The 22295-nt window shown below is 40.7% G+C and overlaps 1 protein-coding gene across 1 annotated transcript; it reads left to right on the top strand.

The window, feature by feature from the left end:
• The first annotated feature begins 9975 nt into the window (after window positions 1-9975).
• LOC140343823 (olfactory receptor 1L4-like) lies at window positions 9976-10941 on the top strand. The gene has a single exon (XM_072430704.1). It carries the CDS (start codon window positions 9976-9978, stop codon window positions 10939-10941), a length of 966 nt encoding a protein of 321 aa, XP_072286805.1.
• Window positions 10942-22295: the final 11354 nt, after the last annotated feature.

The following is a 22295-nucleotide window of genomic DNA, read 5'->3' on the forward strand; positions in this document are numbered from 1 at the left end:
TAAAGTTGTAATCTTTTACATCAGCCTTTCTTATCCAGGGTTCTCCCAGAGGTTGATAGGGGGTTCCATAAGCAAAGAACAATGTCCGAGTCTCCGAAAAGTAACCACTAAAACAAATGATGATCTTTTTGCTGTCTGTAAGAGGGAGATTGCCCCAATGACCACTAATAGAAGAACAACATACCCCAATGAACACTAAATCAAGGAGAATTCTTCCCATTGACCTTGAATGTAAGAAAAACTTACCCCAATGGCCACTAATTTAAGGAGAATTCTTCCCATTGACCACCTATGTAAGGAGGACTTGCCCCTATGTCTACTAAATCAAGGAGAATTCTTTCCATTGACCACCAATGTAAGGAGAACTTACCCCAATGGACACTAAATCAAAGAGCATTTTTCCCATTGACCACCAATGTAAGGAGGACTTGCACCATTGGACACTAATTTAAGGATAATTCATCCAATTGACCACCAATAAGAGGTTCATCCCTAACATGTGACCACCAAATTAAAAAGCATTCTTCCCCATGACCACCATCATAATGTCTATCTTTGAACAACTCTCCAACAATACCCAATGTAAGGAAAAATGGTATTGATCAGGTAATTATTTGTAGACTTATCTGGCACTAGAAGTTATCTTTAAGAGTTCCTCCATGTTTAAAATGTTGAGAAAGGTTGTTTTACATTACATATTGGTAAAAAGCTTCACCACTACTCTGAAAGGCAACCTAATATCTTTCAATGCCTTTTGCATCTACTTCCTAGTACTGAGTGTCTATGGTACTGTAGAATCTGAGCTGTGCCACAGATGCAAAACCAACGGGGTACTTCCCTGGCACAGCAGGCTCTAGCAAGGAGTGACTGGTTCTTTCCCAATGTTTTCTAGTGAGCTAGTTACTTTAGTTAATTGACAACAGGCTTCCCATCATGCCCACCCCAATTGCTGCTGGAACATTAAATGTTGGAACTCCTATAAAATTTCATTCTGAGAGTGAAAGTTACCCACGAGGAGTCCTTCTGGGTTCTATTTGAGCAGACCTGCAAGTAATTGGCAACAATCTAATTCTTCATTGCTTGCTTATCCCTGCACCACGTATGGGCTGAGTTCCCTATAGTAAGAGTCCAGTGCACCTCCTATATTAGGGATTCTAGACATATCCTCACACAGTCAGTGACACCATGGGGGAACTAGCCTGGTGCAGCAGGCCAGCCCGCTGCCCTGTGCTGATGTTTTCCTAAAGCCTCAATACCTTTTCTAAAGTGTACAAACCTCATGCACAAGTCACAGTTTAGGTGACCAGAAGCTGTAAGAATTGTAGGGATTAGGGATGAGGAAGCAAGATTTGTAAGTTTGATCTCACAGCAATTTGGGCCTTTCTCGCTTACCAAACATTTAAGTGAGAACAGCCTTGTGATTCGCCATGAGGTCAGGGGAAATGCAGGGGGCGGGAACGGTGACTATTTGCGTTGGGAATGGCGTGGCTGGGAGCGAATCATTTGCTCCCAGGATGCACAGCAGGGCCCAGCAGCCCAATCAGCAGAGATCTCAGAACCGGCATATATACAGGGAAGGAGGGAGGGGTTAGTCACTCCATCTTGTGTTTTGTGTAAGGGAGAGAAGCAGGGGGAGGCGTGGATTGTGACAGGGACAGGTTAGGAGCCTTGTGTATATCTTGAAATATACACATTATGCAGTTTTTCTTGCTAGCTCTTGCTAGTTATCAGAAAAGGCAGAAACATTTCTGTATTTCTCTCAAAAAATATAAAGATATTTTTTTTCTGATTCCACTTGCTATCCATCAAAAAAGCCAGAAAAATTTCTGTATTTCTCTCAAAATAATACATATATTTTATTCTGATCCCACTTGCTACCTAATAAAAATGCCAAAAAATGCCTGTATTTCTCTCAAAAAATATGTTTTATTCTGATCCCACTTGCTTTCTATCAAAAAAGCCTGAAAAATTCTGTATTTCTCTCAAAAAATACAGATATTGTATTCTGGTCCCAATTGCTATCTATCAAAAAAGCCAGAAACATTTCTTTATTTCTCTAAAAAACATAAAGATATTTTATTCTGATCCCATTTGCTATTTATCAGAAAAGCCAGAAAAAATTCTGTATTTCTCTAAAAAAAAATACAGATATTTTATTCTGATCCCACTTGCTATCTATCAAAAAAAAAACAGAAAAATCTGTATTTCAATAAAAAAACATAAAGATATTTTATTCTGATCCCATTTGCTATTTATCAAAAAAGCCAGAAAAAATTCTGTATTTCTCTCAAAAAAATACAGATATTTAATTCTGATACCACTTGCTATCTATCAAAAAAGCCAGAAAAAATTCTGTATTTCTCTAAAAAAAAATACAGATATTTTATTCTGATCCCACTTGCTATCTATCAAAAAAGCCAGAAAAATTTCTGTATTTCTCTCAAAAAAATACAGATATTTTATTCTGATCTTGCTTGCTGTCAAGAAAGCCAGAAAAAATTCTGCATTTCTCTAAAAAAATGAAGATATTTTATTGTGATCCCACTTGTTATCTTTCAAACAAGCCAGAAAATTTTCTGTATTTTTCTCAAAAAAATAAAGATATTTATTTCTGATATCACTTGCTATTTACCAATGGAACTGTTTGGTACAGGTGCATTTTTTTCCCGAATAAGTAAAAAGTGAGCGGTAGACTCAGGGGAAGGCATGGCGTTTGGCAACCTGCTGCATCTGGCAGCGGGCACACCCCCTGGGATTCCGCCACTGTAGGACAGCAGCAGCAGCAAACTGTTGGAGGCAGCAGCACAAGTTGTCAAACAGGTCTGAGATGTGTACAGAGCACCAGTACGCTGGTAGATTTATTGAGAGGGCATACTACTATCATACAGCCACGTCATGTTGAGAGTATTGTGGACTGGGTCTAAGGGGCTTCAAGTGCAGCAGGCTCTTTTTCTTCTGCAGCAGCAGCAACAGTAGAAACCAGCACAGCCGTGACAGGAGCAAAGACAGGAGTTTGCTTGGGTAATGTGCTTGTGCCTCCCGATGACTCTCCCTTGTTGTTTGACGAATTGCTTGAGGATCTATCAATGCAAATTTCAGAGCAGGAGGCTGACTTTGAGACTCTTGGAGAGTGTGGTCAGCACTTGGTGGGTGAGGGTTCTGCATTAGTGGCTGCATTGCAGAGGTTGGCTTAGATGAAAATGAGGATGATGATGACCGTGATGTCACCTGGGAACCACCGCTGCGTGTAAGGGCTAGCAGCAGTTCCAAAACAGACATAGAGGAAAGGCAGCAGCAACAGCAGCAAAAGACTGGGGATGGAAGGGGCCTCAAATCTGCCTCATGTGAGTCCCAAAGAACACACAGACGAGTGGGCACAAGCAGGGTAACAATCAGAAACTATGAGACCGTAGGGGAGATGGAGGTGGAGCAGACGCAGGGCACCCAGCAGACGCACAGGCAGGCAAAGAAAAAAAAGCAGAGTGGTTGCACGCACCTCTCCAATGTGGTCCTTTTTCACGCTGAAAGACGATGACGGGCGCATAGTAATCTGCATCCTGTGCCACAGGCAGATTCGCAGAGGACAGGCTGGATCACATTTGGGTACATCATCCCTGCTTTCCCACATGTGCAAAAACCACAAACCAAAGTGGGAGCAGTTCTTGCGTTCTGTTGAAGGAGCTGCAACCATGTCATCGTCTCTTCTTTCACCTCATTCGACTCCTTCTACACCTCCAACTGTCATTGCTACTCAGGAGGTTGGTGACAGCCAGACTTCAAGCTGCGAGGAAGTATCAGCTTCTGGGCGCAGGTTTTGTGGCGTCAGACAACGTTTGTCGCCGAAAGATGGGTACTCCAGTGACCCCTTCAGCTCCCCTAGCTCCCAGTCCCTTCAGCTCACTCTACCAGAGTTCTGTGCAAGGCATCAGGCTATGGGCCCAACCAATAAAAGAGTCATCAAACTCAATTCACGTCTAACCAAACTTTTGGCCTTGCAGCCACTGCTGTACAGCATTGTGGACTCTGCTCCCTTCTGTGCCTTGATGGCCTGTGCTGAGTGTCGGTGGAGTATACCAAGCAGGCATTACTTCTCCCGCACAGCCGTTCCCAGTTTACATACACATGTAATGGGTAACCCCTCCCAGGCATTGGCATTCTCGGTGTCCAGTCTAATCTACGTCACCATGGACAGCTGGACAACCAGGCACGGACTGGGTCGCTACTTGTCCTTCACTGCTCACTGGGTGGCCTTGCAAAGCTCAGTGGGCGGTAGTCTGCAAGAGGCATTACATCACCTGGTACCCCCGCCGAGGGGTGTGGTGGGAAAGCATGGGCCACCCCAGTCCTCTCCCTCCTCCTCCTTCATTCCTTCTACTCGCAAACCCTCTCTTTTAGACACTCCTCCTGAAAGGCCAGCAGCAGAGGAAACTGTGGTTAAGCGGGCATGCCACTACGGCTCCCTCAAGCACACGCATTGCCAGGCAGTGCTAAAACTGGTACTCTTGGGGGAGAAAAGTCACACCGCCAGAGAACTCTTGTCCGCTTTGCACAAAGAGGTTGATGCTTGGCTGTTGCCCTCCTGGCTCACAACAGGCAATGTAGTGTGCGACAACGGGGTCAACCTTGTGGTCGCAATGCGCATAGGCTGCATAACACATGTGCCCTGCTTTCCATCTGCAGCCATGTACGCCGATCCCCTACTGCTGCCGTAACCTGTCTAAACTGCATTTGTGCTGTCACGCCCCAGGCATTGTGCAGGCGATGGAACAACAGGAACTGCTGCAGCTTGAATAGGAGGAGGTGGGTGATGAGGAGGAAGATGTTTTGGCACCTACTGAGGGACAGGAGGAGGATGAGCCCAGGGAACCCCCCCTTCATAAGGGTGTCCACATGTTGCGATGCCTAAAGGGGGACGCCCGTGTTTGCAGCATCAAAAACAGGGATGATTACTGGCTGACCACCCTTCTGGATGTCACAGTGGCTACAAAATGTCACAGTTTGTACCCAACCCGGTGCAAGAGAAAGAAAAGGTGACCCACCTGAGCAGAATACTATGCGACCGGCTGTGTGAGGAGTTCTGCCCACCGCATTCCACACAGGGAGCTCAGACGGACACCGCCTCCACTGTATGCTCTTGTGGCGGCGGCGGCAGCATCAGCAGTAATGGCAGCAGGCTGCACACATCCAAAAGTGTAGGCCAAGGCAGGGGTGATTTTCTGGATGCCTGGCGAAACCTGATGCGGCCACCTCAAACAAGTGAAGTGCAGGGGCATAAACAATTGAGAACAGATTACGTTGGTTCTTTTCTGGCTGGTGGTTGTGTTGACATCAGCGGTTATGAGGAGGATGCTGTGCTGACAGTAGTGACGCCATTCATTTTTGGGTCAACAGGCTTGAAATCTGCTTGCAGTTGGCACAGCATGCCATCAAGCTTCTTTCGTGCCCGGCATCCAGTGTTTTGTCCGAAAGACAGTGGAGTGGTAACAGATAACCAATCACAACTGTCGCCGGAATATGTCAATCGCCTCACCTTTTCAAAAATGAACGAAAGGTGGTTTAATAACAACTATCATATCCCCACTGCGGATGTCACTGATTGACTGACACAAGTACCCACTAGGCCAACCAAGATGCCTCTGTACCCACACTGCTCCTGTGCTGAGTCTGTGGCTTACGTATCACCAAACACACTGTCAGCTGGGCCTGCCTTGGTTGAATTTTTCCGCTAGTAAATTCAACGTCCAGGGGTGGCATTCTTTGCCGGTGTCATGCCTACCATTGTGCCAGCTAGCAATTTACTTTACATTTCTGCTGCTTCCATGAGGCCAACAAACTGCAGATGAAACCCCCCAGTACTGCCACATTGATGGGTACCATGGCCTTTGTCTAATTTTTCAGCTAAAGAGTGTAAGATTGAGGGTTGGCATTCATGTCATCCACTTCATGATGCAAACTAGCAATATTGTCTACCTTCCTACCACTCCAGACACACAGACTGCAGCAACAGTGCTGGTCCACAAAACATCCTGGTCTGGCCCTTCTACGTTTAATCACAAATTTCCAATATTTGCATTACACACTTTGGGTTGGCATTGATGATGCACTACACTCAGCCAGTTACCAAAGCCTTCCACGCTCCGTCCCCAGGTCCACCGCCTCCTCCTCCTGCTGTTGCTGCCGCCTGTCAGTACTCTATTCACTATAATTGTATTACACACTTCTGGGTGTCACTGACGATGCAGTATACCCAGCTCTAGATGCCAGTTATCAATGCGCTCCACGCTCTGTCTCAGGGCCCAACGCCTCCTCCTCCAGCTGTTGCTGCTGCGGCCTGCCCAGTACTCCATTCACAAAAAAGGTATTACACACTCCTGTGTGTCATTGATGATGCACTACACCCAGCTCTAGATGCCAGTTACCAATGCAGTCCTCGCTCCTTCTCAGGGCCCACCGCCTTCTCCTCCTGCTGTTGCTGCCGCCTGTCAGTACTCCATTCACTATATTTGTATTACACACTACTGGGTGTCATTGACGATGCACTACACCCAGCTCTAGATGTCAGTTACCAATAAGCTTGGGTTCCATCTGCCCAATGTTTTTCCAGAACTGTGCTGGCTTTTTTAGATGTTTTTTCGCAAAGTCCAATCTAGCCTTTCTATTCTTGAGGCTTATGAATGGCTTCTCTGTATGGTAGACTTGGATATCGATACGCCTACCTCCTGGAGAGTGTTGGTCACTTGGTTGGCTGCTGTGAAGGGGTTTCTCTTCACCATTAAAATGATTCTGTGATCATCCACCACTGTTGTCTTCCGTGGATGTCCAGGTCTTTTGGCGTTGCTGAGTTCACCAGTGATTTGTTTCTTTCTCATGATGTACCAAACTGTAGATTTTGCCACTCCTAATATTGTGGCAATTTCTCGGAGGGTTTTTTCTGTTTTTGCAGCTTAAGGGTGGCTTGTTTCACCTGCATGGAGAGCTCTTTGGACCACATGTTGTCACATCAACTCCAGGCTTTTATCTGCTTAATTGATAATGACACAAAAAAGGAATTGCCCACACCAGCCCATGAAATAGCCTTTGAGTTATTTGTCGAATTATTTTTGAGCCCCTGAAATGAATGATTGTGTAAAAAAAAGGCTTTTTTTTGCAATCTTTTTGTTCAACCCACTGAATTAAAGCTGAAAGTCTGCAGTTCAAATGCATCTGAGTTGTTTCATTGAAAATTATTTGTGGTAATGTACAGAACCAAAATTAGAAGAAAGTTGTCTCTGTCCAAATATTTATGGACCTAATTATATAAAGAGTCTGATTTTTTAAAGCTCTCCAAGACTGGAGAAATTTAGACAATCAGGGGAGAACCTGGGTGAACCAGCAAACCTGGAATGTATTGCCTAAAACAATTTATTGTATCAAATGAACAGCAGCCTATGCGCGGACCCCACAGAGTTTATACTGACAGGTAAACTCAATAATGAGGAATTATCATAGAGCTATTTCTATATTATTGTTTTACTGTCCTAGAGAATGCAGCAATTCATTTGGTTTCACATTGTATACTCCTGCAAAGTAAAACAATAATCTCAATAAGAAGAAACAAGAACACATGAGAAAAGCATGCAGTAATATTCTGTGGATTCATCTAAATTATTCACTGCATATTGCTGCATGCTCTTGAGATTAATTGTTTTTTCAATAAATTTCAAGTTTGGCCCGCGACTTGGTCTAAGTTTCTAATTCTGTATTTGAGTTTGACACCCCTGCTTTAAATGCTTCCATATCTCATCATTTGTGGGTGAGACAGAAGCTGCAGACCTGGAATTATCTCTCTCTGTCTGGTTTTTGTTGCAGGTCAGTGAAGAGTTTCCTGCTTCTGTATTTAGGAGAAAAACATTTTTCTGCAAGTGTATAATAATTATTCAAAATGAATGTCAATCCAAAAACAAACACATAATATATTGCAGTTTACCAGTCCTGAATGTAGTGATTCATGTGTTGATCCTGGCAGTAATCTTACCTAGGGTGACAACACTCACTGCATTGCATCCATAGGGGAGCAGCATTGCACCCTACAAGAGGTGTGCACAACACCCCACCAACTCCTCATCCCCATAATATAACGATTTAATAAAGCTCTCTGAGACTGGAGAAGATAGACTATCATGGAAGAACTTGTGTGATCCAGCAAACCTGGATCAGGTCCAGGATTGAAAAAAAAGGACAAATAATAGAAAATCATTTAAAAAATTAAAAAAAATCCTTTCCAGGTTTGCCTGATCACCCAGATTCTCCCATGATAGTTCCTATTCAGCCTTGGAGAGATTTAATAAATCCGGCTTATTGTGTTCTGTAGTTCACCTAGGAAAATAGATCTGATAACATTGTATAGTTGAAAGTAGCAGGGACACTGGGAATCTGGAAGAATAAGTAGATCTTTTCCTGCACTCATATATTCAATTAAACACTAATCAGAAATAGAAAGTGTGAAGGTGGTAACTAATGAATGTTGGTTAATAAACTTTTTCAGCATTCTAACACAGTAAAATGTAAGATATAACAAAGGCTTATTTTTATTATATATATATATATATATATATATATATGTGAGAAAGTATTTAGTGCTATTTGTGAATATATCACTAACCGTATAATTATAATATTATATATTTTCTAATCTTGTATATTATATGCGATTGCTTAAACATCCAATTTTACTCTGCTTTATTATACAGTTGTTTGAAAAGTCTCTACATGTTCCCTGAGGACGCCCGATTAGTGAAACGCGTCGTAATTGAGACAATTATCAGTCCTACGAATAATATTTAGTCAGGTGGCTTTTGTTTAGTAAACCTGGCATTCTCCTTTGTGTCTTCGCACATTAGAGCCAACCTTATATTACCTGTTTATTATATCATTACTGTAAATATTGTATCACCTTACTCATATGGAATATAGGCATTCATACTAATTATATTTTAAAGTTTAGCTCCTCAAAACCCCAGTCTTTTCTCTTTGTCTTTCCTTTTTTCTTGGATATGTTTTTCATTTTTGAAAGGCTTATTAACTTGTTCCTCTGAACTTGTAACAAGATGTCTGTGGCTTGGCACACACTTTTTAGATACAGCTGTGAGGGGCCATCAAGCATTAAAATTCTTCTAGTTCCTTACATATGGATATGAAAAATCAGACAATCAGGAGCTTCACCTTGGTGGTTCTTTCAAGGCAACCCCAACTTTACTTTTTTGTCTTTTTGTTGTCCATGATAGTTTATGTTCTTTGGGGGAACCAATTTCCATGCTCATCATGACCCAGTTGCTAAATCTAATTTACCACTTTATGGGCAGCTTTTTTTTTAATTGATATTCTTTTGCCTTCCATCACCATCCTCTGTGTTCTTTGTAGCCCCTTGACTTTTACAGGTTTCCTCAGTTTTCCCAGAATTCTTCATTGGGGCCCATTAATGTCACCCGCACCTACAGGATGAGACCAAAGGCTGGTAAGGTTAGTATGTTCATCTCCAAATTATTTAAAAGAAAAGAGAAAACGATAGGAAAGACATTTTTAAATTACATTTGGAGTTTACACAAACTGTAATAGAGTATGAGATTTGCTTTCCAAAAACACATGAAAGGTAACCTCTGATCTTTCTCAAAAAGGTGCAGAGGACCATGTAGGTGATGTCTTGTTTTTGTTGATACAATAAATTTACATAATTTGAAAAAATAAATTTTTTTACAAGGTCTATATGATTTTTTCCCATAGCAAACTATCATTTTTTTTTCTTACAGTATCATAAGACTATTTTTTTTTTGTTGATCTTATTTTAATCCATTGTAAAATCATTGTTATTAAACATGGCTTCTGTTTTTAAATCCTTTGATTTACTCAATGGCAAGTTGTGTCTGAGCTCTGAATCACACATTTTACCTACAGCTGGGAGGATCCATAAAACATGTAACTCATACTAGTTCCTCAAATATGGATTTAAAGAACCAAACCTTCAGGGACTTCACTTTGCTGGGCCTTTCAGAGAAACCTCACCTTCAACTACCCCTATTCTCATTCTTCATGATAGCTTATATTCTTTGTGTCTTGGGCAACTGTCTCATTTTCTTCCTTATCGTGACTCAGTCTCAGCTCCGCACCCCGATGTATTTCTTGTTGGGAAACCTTTCTGTTGTTGATATTTGCATGACCTCTATTACCATCCCCCGGGCCCTTTGTAGTCTCTTGACTCAAAATATGGCCATTTCATTCCATGGTTGTTTTGCGCAACTCTTCCTTTTCCATGCAGTCGGTAACATGGACAGCTTTCTATTGGCCATCATGGCTTTGGATCGCTATGCTGCTGTGTGCCAACCCTTGCGTTATGCAACCATTATGAGCAAGAGGACATGCCTGGGTTTGGTGACTTCTTCATGGACTGTTGTTACTCTACATTCCACCCTGTTCACAGCCATGACATCGACTCTTCAGTACTGCAATTCTGTTATTCATCACTACTTTTGTGATGTTCCAGCCATGTTACTGCTGTCTTGCACAGACACTTATCCCCAGCAAATGACTGTCTTCATTGAAGGGTCCTTAATTGTCATGGGCCCCATGTTATTTATCCTGGGCTCCTACATTCTCATCATTAGAGACATTATGAAGCTACGGACCTCCAAAGGCAGGAGACGGACCTTCTCCACTTGTTCCTCACACTTAACTGTGGTAATCTTTTTCTACAGCTCCATCATATTCATGTACTTTCGGCCAAGTACCCTTTACTCAGTAACCTATGATCGGGTGGTCAGTGTTGTCTACAGTGTCATCACACCAATGTTCAACCCATTTATATATAGTCTAAGGAACAAGGAGGTGAAAGGAGCTGTGAAGAGGGTCACACAATGCTGCAAGAAGGAAAGTCTAAAATGGACTTCAGAGGAAAAAATACATGATTAGTTTTATAAAGGTGTATAGTTTTTTCTATATGTTATAGTCTATTCAACACAAGATTTTCAATAAGTAGGAATAAAGAATATTCAGTATATTAAAATATTTAATAACTGTGAATTTAGTTTTCTCCTTCAAAGGTTTCCAACTACAGGATGAAGGTATGTTAGTTCACGATGATACACAAAAATGATTGCAGCTGTTTTTTAGGTACCTCTTGTTGTGTTATTATTTATTTTATATGTACATATGTATGCCTGTTTTTGAGAGCCTAACCTTTATTTAATGTTTGTTTGTTTTTATTGTCTACATTTTTGTGATTCCTAAAGTGTCAACATCTCAAAACGTACAAAATGCGTTCTCCAATATGGTAGATCATATACTGGATACAGTTGAGTAGAAAATAATACAGAAAATATATTTATAAATAAAAAAAGTGAATTAATTAAAATAAAAATATATATTACTAAACCACCTATTTGGAATGCAATTGTTCGAAGGCATCAAATGGTGTAGATACATGAACACACAATCCAACCATTGAAACCATCAATAAATTGCCACAAACTTGTAAACCATCTAGATAGGCAATAATCTGTGGAAAATTTATCTGGAAGCCTAAAACATTCCAAAAACATCTTTATATGATAAGTAAATATTGTGAGGATTCTTCAGGTTGCCTATGCCTTAATATTCACTGGGCCTTTTCTTCAGAACCTGGGAAGGCTGAGGATCCTATATATTTAATAATAGGGAACAATAGTGCCCGTGGAGGGAAAACAATACGTCTCAGAGTGGAGAGGGGACAATAGTGGCCAGTGGAGTGGGGCAAACATCGAGAATGTTGAAGAACAATGTGTGCCCAGTGGGGCAGTGGAGGATGTGAGATAACAATGGGGTAAGGGTAGATGGTCAGTAGAATACACTAACCTTGTAGTAGTCTGTCTGCCACGCTTCCTCTCTCTCTTGGCATTAGGTGGGGGAGAACAATTGTGCCCAGAGTGAGGTGAGGACGATACCAATGCACAATAGTGAATGAAGGAGGACATGCCCAGTAAGAGTGTTTGAGAACAATGATGCCCACCATGGGAAGGGGGCTGAATACTGCCTAGGAGGGAAAGGAATACTGTCCAGGGGGGGTTGTGGTGTAGAACTGTGGCCAAAGGGGGTTGGGAGAAAACAATAGTACCCAGTGGGTAGTGTGGAGAAAAAACAGTGCCCAGGGGCAGTGTGTGAGTACTATAGTGCCCAGTAAGGGCTGAAGGAATAAAAGTGCCCAGCTATTACACTAATAGTGTAGGAGATCCTGTTGGGGATCGTGGGGAATATGAGAAAACAATGGTGCCCAGCGAAGGGTGTGGAAGAACAACAAGTGCCCCATGGCGGAAGTGCAAGAACAATGGTATTCAGGGAGGGTGGGGGTTTAACAGAATACACAAACCCTGTAGTAGTATGTCTGCCATCAGGGCAGCAGGGGGTTGGGAAAAACATCAGTGCCCTGAGTGAAGTGGGGAAAAACAATAATACCCAATGGGGATGTAAGAAGGACAATAGTGGCCAGTTGTAGTGTTTGAGAACAATGATGCCCAGTAAAAGAGGGATTAAATAATGCCTGTGGGGGCAATGCTGCCTAGTAGGTGTTAAGGGGTGAAACTGCGGCCAAAGGGGGTTGGGAGAGCACAATGGTGCTCAGTGGGTAGTATGCGAGAAAAACAGTGCCCAGCAACAGCTGCAGGAATAATAGTGCCCAGCTAGTATACTAAAAATGTAGGAGAACATTGGAGCCTAATGGAAAATATAGGGGAGGAATGGCGCCCAGTGAGGGGTGTGGGAGAATACCAGTGCCCAGTGGAGGAAAACAATGGTGCCTAGTGGGGTGTATGGGAGAACAATGGTGCTCTGTGAAGGGTGTGGAACAACAGGTGCTCAGGGGGGAATGTGGAAGAATACCAGTGCTCAATGGGAGGTGTGGGAGAATAAAGGTCCCCACTGGGATTGGGGTAAGCTTTGGTGGCCAGTAGAAAACATTCACTTTGTAGTAGTCTGTGTCCCATACTAACACCCTCACCCTCTAAAATCTATGTCACAAAGCAAAGTCTGTTGGGGAGAAGATCATTCTGCCATCATTCATCATTCTGCCCCCAATTATGCACAGGGCAGCAGCTGAGCCCAGGAACAAGCTTTCCTCCCCTTGGCTACAAGACACAGCCCATATCCTCAGGATGCCAGGACCAAGCCCAGGACATTCCCATTGAACCTAGGATGGTTGATGGTTGAATGGTCTTTGAAGGTTGGTATACCAGAGCTATAATATTGAATATAAAAAGGTGTTTTGTATAGTCTCAGCCTAAGCAAAGAAAATGATCATAGCTCAATAGCTTAGTTGTTTTTTTTTAATGATAGAAGGTGGTCCTTGTCTGAAAAATGATATTTGTAGATATTATGCTAGAAATATATTCATGCAGACCTAAAAAGTTACCAAATGGTTTATTAAAAAAAAAAACTCATGTCACTCCTAATCATCCTACACCCTTATTCTGATGTATACCTGACAGTCACAGTTTATAATTATACTCTGGGGAGATGCTGGGAGTCTCTGGGGTTCTATGTATACTCTATAAATGTCTCCTTGTCTCCAATATGACATACTGGCAATCATTCAGTGTCATGTGTACTTTATGAAGCTTGTGGTGGGGGGGTTAGACAGTGGATCCTAGTTATCTTATTCTGCATATAAAATCATACTACATCAGGAATTGACTTTGCAGAAGCAATTATGTTTAGACCAATGACAGGTAAGTGGATGTTTGTAGAATCCCTCACATAGTAAAAAATGGCGCCAAATGCACTGGAAAGGCAACACAACTCCAACACATGTGAAGCAATGCTCCACAACACATGGTAACCCACTACTGTGCATTGCACAGAAAAAAATGCTGGATAGTCTTTTGACCCTTTATTTTTGTTTGACAGCCCATTAAAAAAAAATGGACTGCTGTAACACACAGGAACAGGAGGGTGTGAATGGGCCACAGTGTCTTTCCATTTGTGAAACAAGAACATGGGCCCATCAGATTGTATGACTTAGGTACAAAGATTTTGTTCTCTATAATATATCAGGTCAGTTGTGTTTAAAAGTTTGATGAAGAGCAGTCATCCCCATGAGCTTTGTTTGCTTTAGGTGATGGAGCAATGGATGATTCTCCTTTGTACATTTGACTTGTCGGTAAACATTTTTACAATGGGGCCATATTCTGGGACTACAAAGTACTGTGTAACTTACACCATACATTGGGTATGATTTACCAAAGCAATATATGCTGTTCACATAGCAAAGTGAATTATCCTCTTGCAAGAGATATCTCAATTAGCTTAAAAAGGGTTGCTGACTTCAACCATCCAATTATGTGCAAGCATTTAGTTTTTTTGGGGGTGAATTATCAGCACTTCCACTAACCTAAATTAAATATCTTGCAAAGTTATAATACAGCTTGCTAAATGAACAGCCTATATTCCTATAGTACAGTATATTAGCTCCACTGACTGTATCAGTTACTAACTGACTGCTAATCTGCAACTTACTGTATGCTACACCTAGATGGTTTAATAAAGTGGAAATGCTTAGCTCTACTTGGCTTGAACTTTAGCTAAACAAAAAAGTTAATTTATAACTCTCTACACTGAGTTGTGTTCTATCTATAGCAACCATGATAATACATTACTTTAACCTTTTTTCCCAATTTTTTTTAAACTGAAAAAGACTGATTACATTTTTTAATTCCACAAATATTAGTAGTAGAAAGTATTGTTGAGAAAAAACGTAATTGTTGATGTACAAGAAAGCTATACTCACAAAATAAATGTATTGTATCTGTAACATGTGCAGAAACCACAAGCATAGAGCCAATCCACTGTCCACATGGAGCACAGCATCTCACCTCCAGACCTCTTCAATCCTTTTACTCCCACCAAGGGCCAATTCATAAAGGTGTAGAGCGTTCACCATTAAAGTAAATCTTCATTTATCCTAGTGCAAAAATACACAATTGTGTACACGTAAAAAAATGTGCTACTTCTATTGTAAATTAAGGCCATTCTGTTTTTACAGCAATTTTTGACTAATAATTTAGTGGGATTTGCAAAGTAGCATCAGCAAACGGCTCTGCATTGTTCACTTACCCATTGTTCGTGCTGCTTTTTGCTTTTTGGTGTCTTTATACTTTGTTGTAATCAAAGCAGACATAGAGAAGTACAAAGTGTGCCAGTGAACAAGGTCTCCAGACCCTTCGCAGCCAACAGGGAACCCAAGCCAGTTCTGCACCAGGTCCACCATTGGCCACGTCTGTCATTGGTTGTAATGCTTCTCAAGTAGAAGGACAAAGAACCATCTCTCTAAAATGTATTTGTCTATACATGATGCATATCTAAAATATGAACAGGATTACGGAGCAAATCTATTTCTCTTTACTTCACTTTCCATACACTGATAACGCTGATGGAATTTATTCTTGAATTTAGGAATTTGAGATTCACCTACAGAATCTTTACAGTGAATTTGTTATTTATAGGTAAACCCATTCGTTCTTTTTTGTTCCAGGTCGCCAAAATGTGGTTCAGACGTCACAGCATTAAACAGAGTAAGTATAATATTGAATCATTTGTACTTTTATGTAACATATAATGGATGTACAGAATTCAAAACTTACGCCTATAAACTATTACAGTATTGGGGTCTCAATACAAACTGGTGCCAAGAAAAACATATGCAAGAATTGATTATATATCCAATCACCCCTTGTGGTGCCAGTCTTTATGTTCTTGTTTCCACCAGATCACAAGCCTTGTTTAAGCATAATATCTTAAATAAGCAAATTGGAAATACATCAAAATAACTCATGCTTCAAGTGTGTATCTAATGTCTAACTACTATATCTCCTTATTACACCAATGTATGTCATGAGCATTTCTTTCTAGGTAGAAAAGGTCTCTTGCTGGGTGTCCAAGGACAATCCCATGATGTTCCAGTGGATGGTCTATGTTTAGTCTACATTACTGTACAAAATGTTGTTGTATCCATATAGTTCACAAGGGTTTGGAGGACCTGATTAAGAACGGCTATGAGCATGTATAGAGCAATGGAATCTAATATAAGTTCTATTGTCATCATGGTTTTATTTGCTAATGTTATTCCCCACTGCACTGTGCACTTTATTCCTCCATATAGTACTATAGTAATTGATGTAAAATTCTGTTACTTGCTAACATGACTGCCAGATATGTTACCTGCATGAACACCATTGCTTGTATCCTACAAACCTATTACACTTTTTTGTCTGTAAAAAATTCTGTTAAAAAACCTAAACTAACATTATATTTTCACTATTGGCTATTTTAGCCCCCTTTTAGCCCACTTTCAGATATATCTGCTTGTATCTGAGTTATGTGGTTCTGGCCTGCCCAGTGAAGGCGGCCAAAGACCTGAACCCAGAAGAGGTGAAGATGCCTGAACATATCCCTCCTGGTTCTAAACTGGGCTACTGAATGATAAGCCTTAATATTGTAGAGATTCAGGAGTGATAGTGGTTGTGTAGTTTAGCTATGATCAGGGCTGATAAAGCCTCAAAAATGCTGCGTGTTGTCAGCTTACAACAGGGCTTTATAGCTGGGAGCATTTCTGGTGGGTCAACATGTATTTGTTTTAAATTAATGAAACTAGTATATGGACTTTTATTGCACAAACACATTGTATATGTTTTTTTATTTTTTTAAAATAATTAAATTAAATTAAATTTAAATCCAAAGGTATTTATCTATAAAATTAAATATAATTTTTTTTGTTCTTTCTATACAGCATAGCCCTAATCATCATCCATAAATATATGCGTGGATTGGTGCTCTGTTTACTTGGCCTTCGATATACCGTATGCATGGTTTTTCTATAATTATGTGTTATGATCCATGGCTTATCAGTATAAATTCTTTAGATATTTTGCACCATGTTGTGATTTTCATTATAACATCAGATTCATAATTAGTTGGTATATACATGGAGCCTCCAATGAATAAGTCTTTTGCTGGCTTTGTCCTGTTGGGGTTCTCCGATATGCCTCAACTTCTCCTTCCTCTGTCCTCCTTTTTCTTGGTTTCATACACCCTAAGCATTGCTGGAAACATCTTTCTGTCTTTGCTTATTATGTCACAGCGTCAGCTTCACACCCCCATGTACTTCTTGATGGGGAACCTCGCCTTTGTAGATGTTTGTTTTTCTTCCATTATTATCCCTAGGGCCTTGTATGGCCTCCTATCAGGAGACACCTTCATCTCCATCCATGGCTGCTTCATCCAGTTCTTCCTGTTTCTGGCAGTGGCCAACATGGACAGTTTTTTGTTGGCCATCATGGCCTTTGACCGATATTGTGCAATTTGTTTCCCCCTACGTTACCTGATAATCATGAACAGAAGAACATGTATCTATCTGGTGGCCTTCTCTTGGATCACGGCTTGTCTTCGCTCTACGTTCTACACTGTGCTGATTTCTTCCCAGATGTTCTGTAGTTGGGTTATCCAACACTTCTTTTGTGACGTTCCAGTAATAATGATGCTATCCTGTACAGACATTTCAGCATCACTGCACAATGCTGACTTCATTGAAAGTTCCATCTTCATCTTTGGCCCGGTGCTCTTTATCCTCATTACCTATATACTCATCATCAGAGCAGTGTCAGCACTACAGTCATCCCAAGGAAGGTGGAGGACCTTCTCTACTTGCTCATCTCATCTCACCATGGTCATCCTCCTCTATAGCTCAGTCATATTTATGTACTTTCGGCCCAGCTCCATCTACTCACCGTCCTATGATCGAGTCATCAGTGTAGTGTTCACCGTCATTAACCCAACACTTAACCCCTTTATTTACAGCCTAAGAAACAAGGACGTCAAAAATTCTGTAAGAAAAATGTTAAAGTAAACATAACAAATTGATTGAGGTTACATTACTGTTACATTTAGAAAACATGAGGTTATTAGGCAGACCAGATATTTTTAAAGTTGTGTCTATGAACAATTGCACATGAAGTGATATGGACATATCTCCATCATGGCCTGGGACCAGTATGATGCCAGTTTGATGTCTTGGTTTACACCACCATGTGTAGACAACCAAGAGGACATGAGTGGGGATTTCTTCGAAGACTACTCTACTTATATCAATGATGAACTATAACCTTTTCCATATTGCAACTTTGCTTTTATCCCTACTAATGTTATGTTCTGTTTCTGACTTGCTTCTAAGGAAATGACTGATTATGCAATGACATGCCCACTGGGGATTGTCAGTGTAACTGGGTGTATGGCTAGAGATGGGTGTATCAGTACTGCCAAGGCAGAAAGGGATCATTTAAATGTTGATAGTTCTCCTCAGCAGATCCAAACCAATGGGATGATGGATGGGCCAAACAGAGAAGGATTGGGTAGAAGAAAGTTTATTTAAGTGCATTAAATGCTGGGACTTATAGAGAACAGAATAGAACTTCTTGTATACTTGTTCCTCCCCACAAGCCATAATGTTCAATTAGTGATAATATAAGAAGATGAAGTTGGGCAAACCATAGACAAACCATCAAAATCTTAGTTTCTGCATGGAGACAGCCCAGTTTATCCATGGGTTTTTACTCCGGTGTGTTATTGTACATCTGAGAAGGAATGGGCTGTGTTAGGGATCAGACAACATCGCACATTTTTTTTTTTTGCTGGCCAGCCCAAAAGGGACCACCTTTATTATATCACGCTAGGTTACTCTCCTGATTTGGACTACAAACATCTTAACTTCTCCTCTTCTCAAAACTAACGGTGGCATTGGTTCTATACTCCTCATAGTAGCTGAAAATAAACTTAGCAAAAAGATACAGTAGTAGCTCAGTTCAATGTTAAGATATACACAGAATGTAAAGTTTTTTCGCTTTGTTGCTTGATTAGGAATGTATTTTATTTAAAGATAACATAACATTGTTGTTATAGGTGAAAGTATTTTATAGATACATGATATGTATTCTGCAATATTACTAAACATTGTAACATTTAGCATATATGGAATGTTTCCAAATTTGTTATCCAAATCCAAAATATTTCCAAATTTGTTACTAGAACCTTGTAGTGATACATTTGTGATTGCGCTTCAAACACTACAAAATATAAGTATGAATATGCCCATTTGGATGACGCCATTGACCTTTCAATCATCTGCAATGTGTAACACACTTGGAGGTCGGGGCCCTTCTAAGGTGTGGACTGGATTAACATCTTATTGCTGTTGTCAATTCAACTTAAATGTAACATTTCTTTTTAATTGTGTTTCAGTATATGTTATTGTTCACTAGCATAATGGCAGGAGGTTCAATTCAAATCTATATGGTTTACCGATGACTATCTTGATAATACATTAACTATTTGAATGCAAGTGGAGATTAGTTAAATACTGTTATACGTAATACTACTAAAGCTACACCTAATAAATTCTAAATTTCTCTGCACAAATAAAAATGTCTCATTTACATGGTAAAAGTCATGCAAAATATAAGTGGTTCAGCCAGGATTGGTATTCTCCAAAATATAGCTGACATTCATTCCAGTAATCTGCCATTTACAGAGCTCAATAGCTGAAAATGAAATATACAAACACATCTGAATGTGGAGCAGTGACTCCTTTCCCCTTCTATCTCTCAGTGTAAAAAATACAAGGCACGCCATTCTAATAACTGAAAAGGATAAACTTTGCCCTCCACTACTACTTGTAAGGATAAACCCATGTACCGTCCATCATTAATGTTCAGCACTGCATATGTTGGCGCTATATAAATCCTGTTTATGATTAATATTAATTAAGCAACCCAACATTTGGCCTAAAAAATCAATGTATCAGGAGTTTCTCTGCACCTTATACTTCAGCACCTTTTTTTTTTACAGGTTCTCATTAAAAGGACACCGTCACTGCCCATTTAGGGTATAATGACAGTGAACCTCATTTAGAAGGTGAACCTTTGTGATCCGGCAAACCTGAATGTATTTAATTTAATAAATTAATAAATTTATTAAATACATTTAATGTATTTAATAAAAAAATAATTTGGTATTAATTACCAAATGTTTGTCAGTCCTGGACCAGATCCATTCCAGGTTTGCTGGATCACTAAGGTTCTTCTATGATAGTCTATCTTCTCCAATCTCAGAGAGCTTCAATACATCAGGATCAGTGCCTTCCTAAAATTGTTCCTGTGCCCAATAGGTATACAAATCCATGGTTTCTCATCACCATCCCTTGTAACCCATATTCTTGCAGCTATACTGTAACAGAGCAGGGTTTTTGGGCACAGGTGTGGGGTGGGGCATTGATTACTCTCAGCACTCAGGCCTCAGCCCAAACAATATAATGCAAATCCCAGGAGAACCCCAACACTAGAACTTACTCAAGGTGGACTCCTGCATATAGCATGCCAAAATCCATATAATTCCAATTGCATAGCGCAAGCATGGATCTATAGTAAAAGAAAATCCATTGTCATGTCATCATATACAATGGAGGACCAGCAGTCCTGCATTATAAATGAGGACCCAACCACAACCCATTGGAGTCCATTGGCACTGGAGGAAAGAGTAGATCACCAGCTGCCAGAGGTGTAAATATTAAAGTAAGAAAAAAAATATTTATAATGTTACCCCAGACCAGGGGTCAGCAACCTTTACTATCAAAAGAGCCATTTTGCCTCCTCTTCCACTAAAGAAAAATAGTCTGGAGCCGCAAAACATTACACAGTTTATAAACTTTTAAAAGTTTTAATATTTTTTTAATTTTACCTGTTACAACAAGTGTGCATGTGTAGGCCTACTTTGAAATAAATTAAACACTGAACTATGCCCCTAGAAGCCTCCAGCTTCTAATGTATCATCCTGTTACATTAGCTGGAGGCTTCTAATGTAACAGGGTAGATTTTTTTGATGGGCAGAGTTCTTTATGTTCTGACGATGCCTTAGCGATGAAATTTTAAGGGGTGTTAGCCACAGGTGTCCCTCATTTGCAGCTTTAATTTTGTTCACCTGTACCCCCCAATCTTGAGTAATTGGGGTTCAGGTGCTAGAAGCCTCCAGCAATGTGTAACAGGGTAGATTATTTTGATGGGCAGAGTTCTTTATTTTCTGACGATGCCTTAGCGATTCAATTGTAGGTGGTGTTAGCCATAAGTGTCCCCCACTTGCACCTCTATTTTGGTCACCTGTACCGCCTCCCCCTCGTTCCAGAGAAATTGGGGTTCAGATGCTAGATGCTTCCAGCAATGTGTAACAGGGTAGATTTTTTTTGATAGGCAGAGTTTTTATGAATTTTTAGAAGGTGTTAGCCACAGGTGTCACGTACTTGCACCTCAAATTTTTTTCACCTGTACCCCCGTTTCCAGATAAATTGGGATTTAGGTGCTAGAAGCCTCCAACAATGTGTAACAGGGTGGGGGTTTTTTGATGGGTGGAGTTTTTAGGAGGTGTTAGCCACAGGTGCCCCCCACTTGCACCTCTAATTTTGTTCACCTGTACCCCCTTCCTGTTCCAGAGAAATTGGGGTCCAGGTGCCTCCAGCAATGTGTAACGGTAGATTTTTTTGATGGGCAGAGTTCTTTATGTTCTGATGATAGCCTAACAATTAAATTTAAGGGGGTGTTAGTCACAGGTGTCCCCCACTTGCACCTACATTTTTGGTTTTGTACATCTCCCCATTCCAGAGGAATTGGGGTTCAAAGGAGGGGGATGTCATTGTACACACCCATTTGTACACGCCCCGTGGTGGATTTATTTCACTGGTAGATTTTTTTAATTAGAACACCGGATAGGGAATCCACCTCCTCCGCAGTGTCTTGGGAGGAAGGGGGACCCCCATCAGAGATCTCCCCGCGGCAGCCGAAGGGAGCCACAACAAGGAGGCTGGAGAGCCGCATGCGGCTCCGGAGCCGCAGGTTGCAGACCCCTGCCCTAGACGTCAGTGTGCATTCACCCTTCCTGCAGTGCATGGATATTTTGACATTGGCCTAGAATTCATCTTTATTTAAATTCCTCTTTATTTACTAGCTCTACAGAGCCCAAGTGACTTTTAGGATGATTCTGAGACAGGGTGATGCACTAATAAATAAAATGTTTGATTATATGTTTTAATTGTTTGTTTGTTTGTTTGAGTGTTCAATAAAAAAAACTCATCAAAGTAAGATTTGATTTCCCTGTATACCTGACAAGGAAGGTGTATAGCGGTGCCATGTGGGAAATGTTTGGTCTCTCTAGGGTTCTGCACCATCTATATATTCTTCTTTGGTTCAGACAAAGACAATCCC

This window comes from Pyxicephalus adspersus, chromosome Z, assembly GCF_032062135.1.
Source record: "Pyxicephalus adspersus chromosome Z, UCB_Pads_2.0, whole genome shotgun sequence".
Taxonomy (NCBI): Eukaryota; Metazoa; Chordata; class Amphibia; order Anura; family Pyxicephalidae; genus Pyxicephalus; species Pyxicephalus adspersus.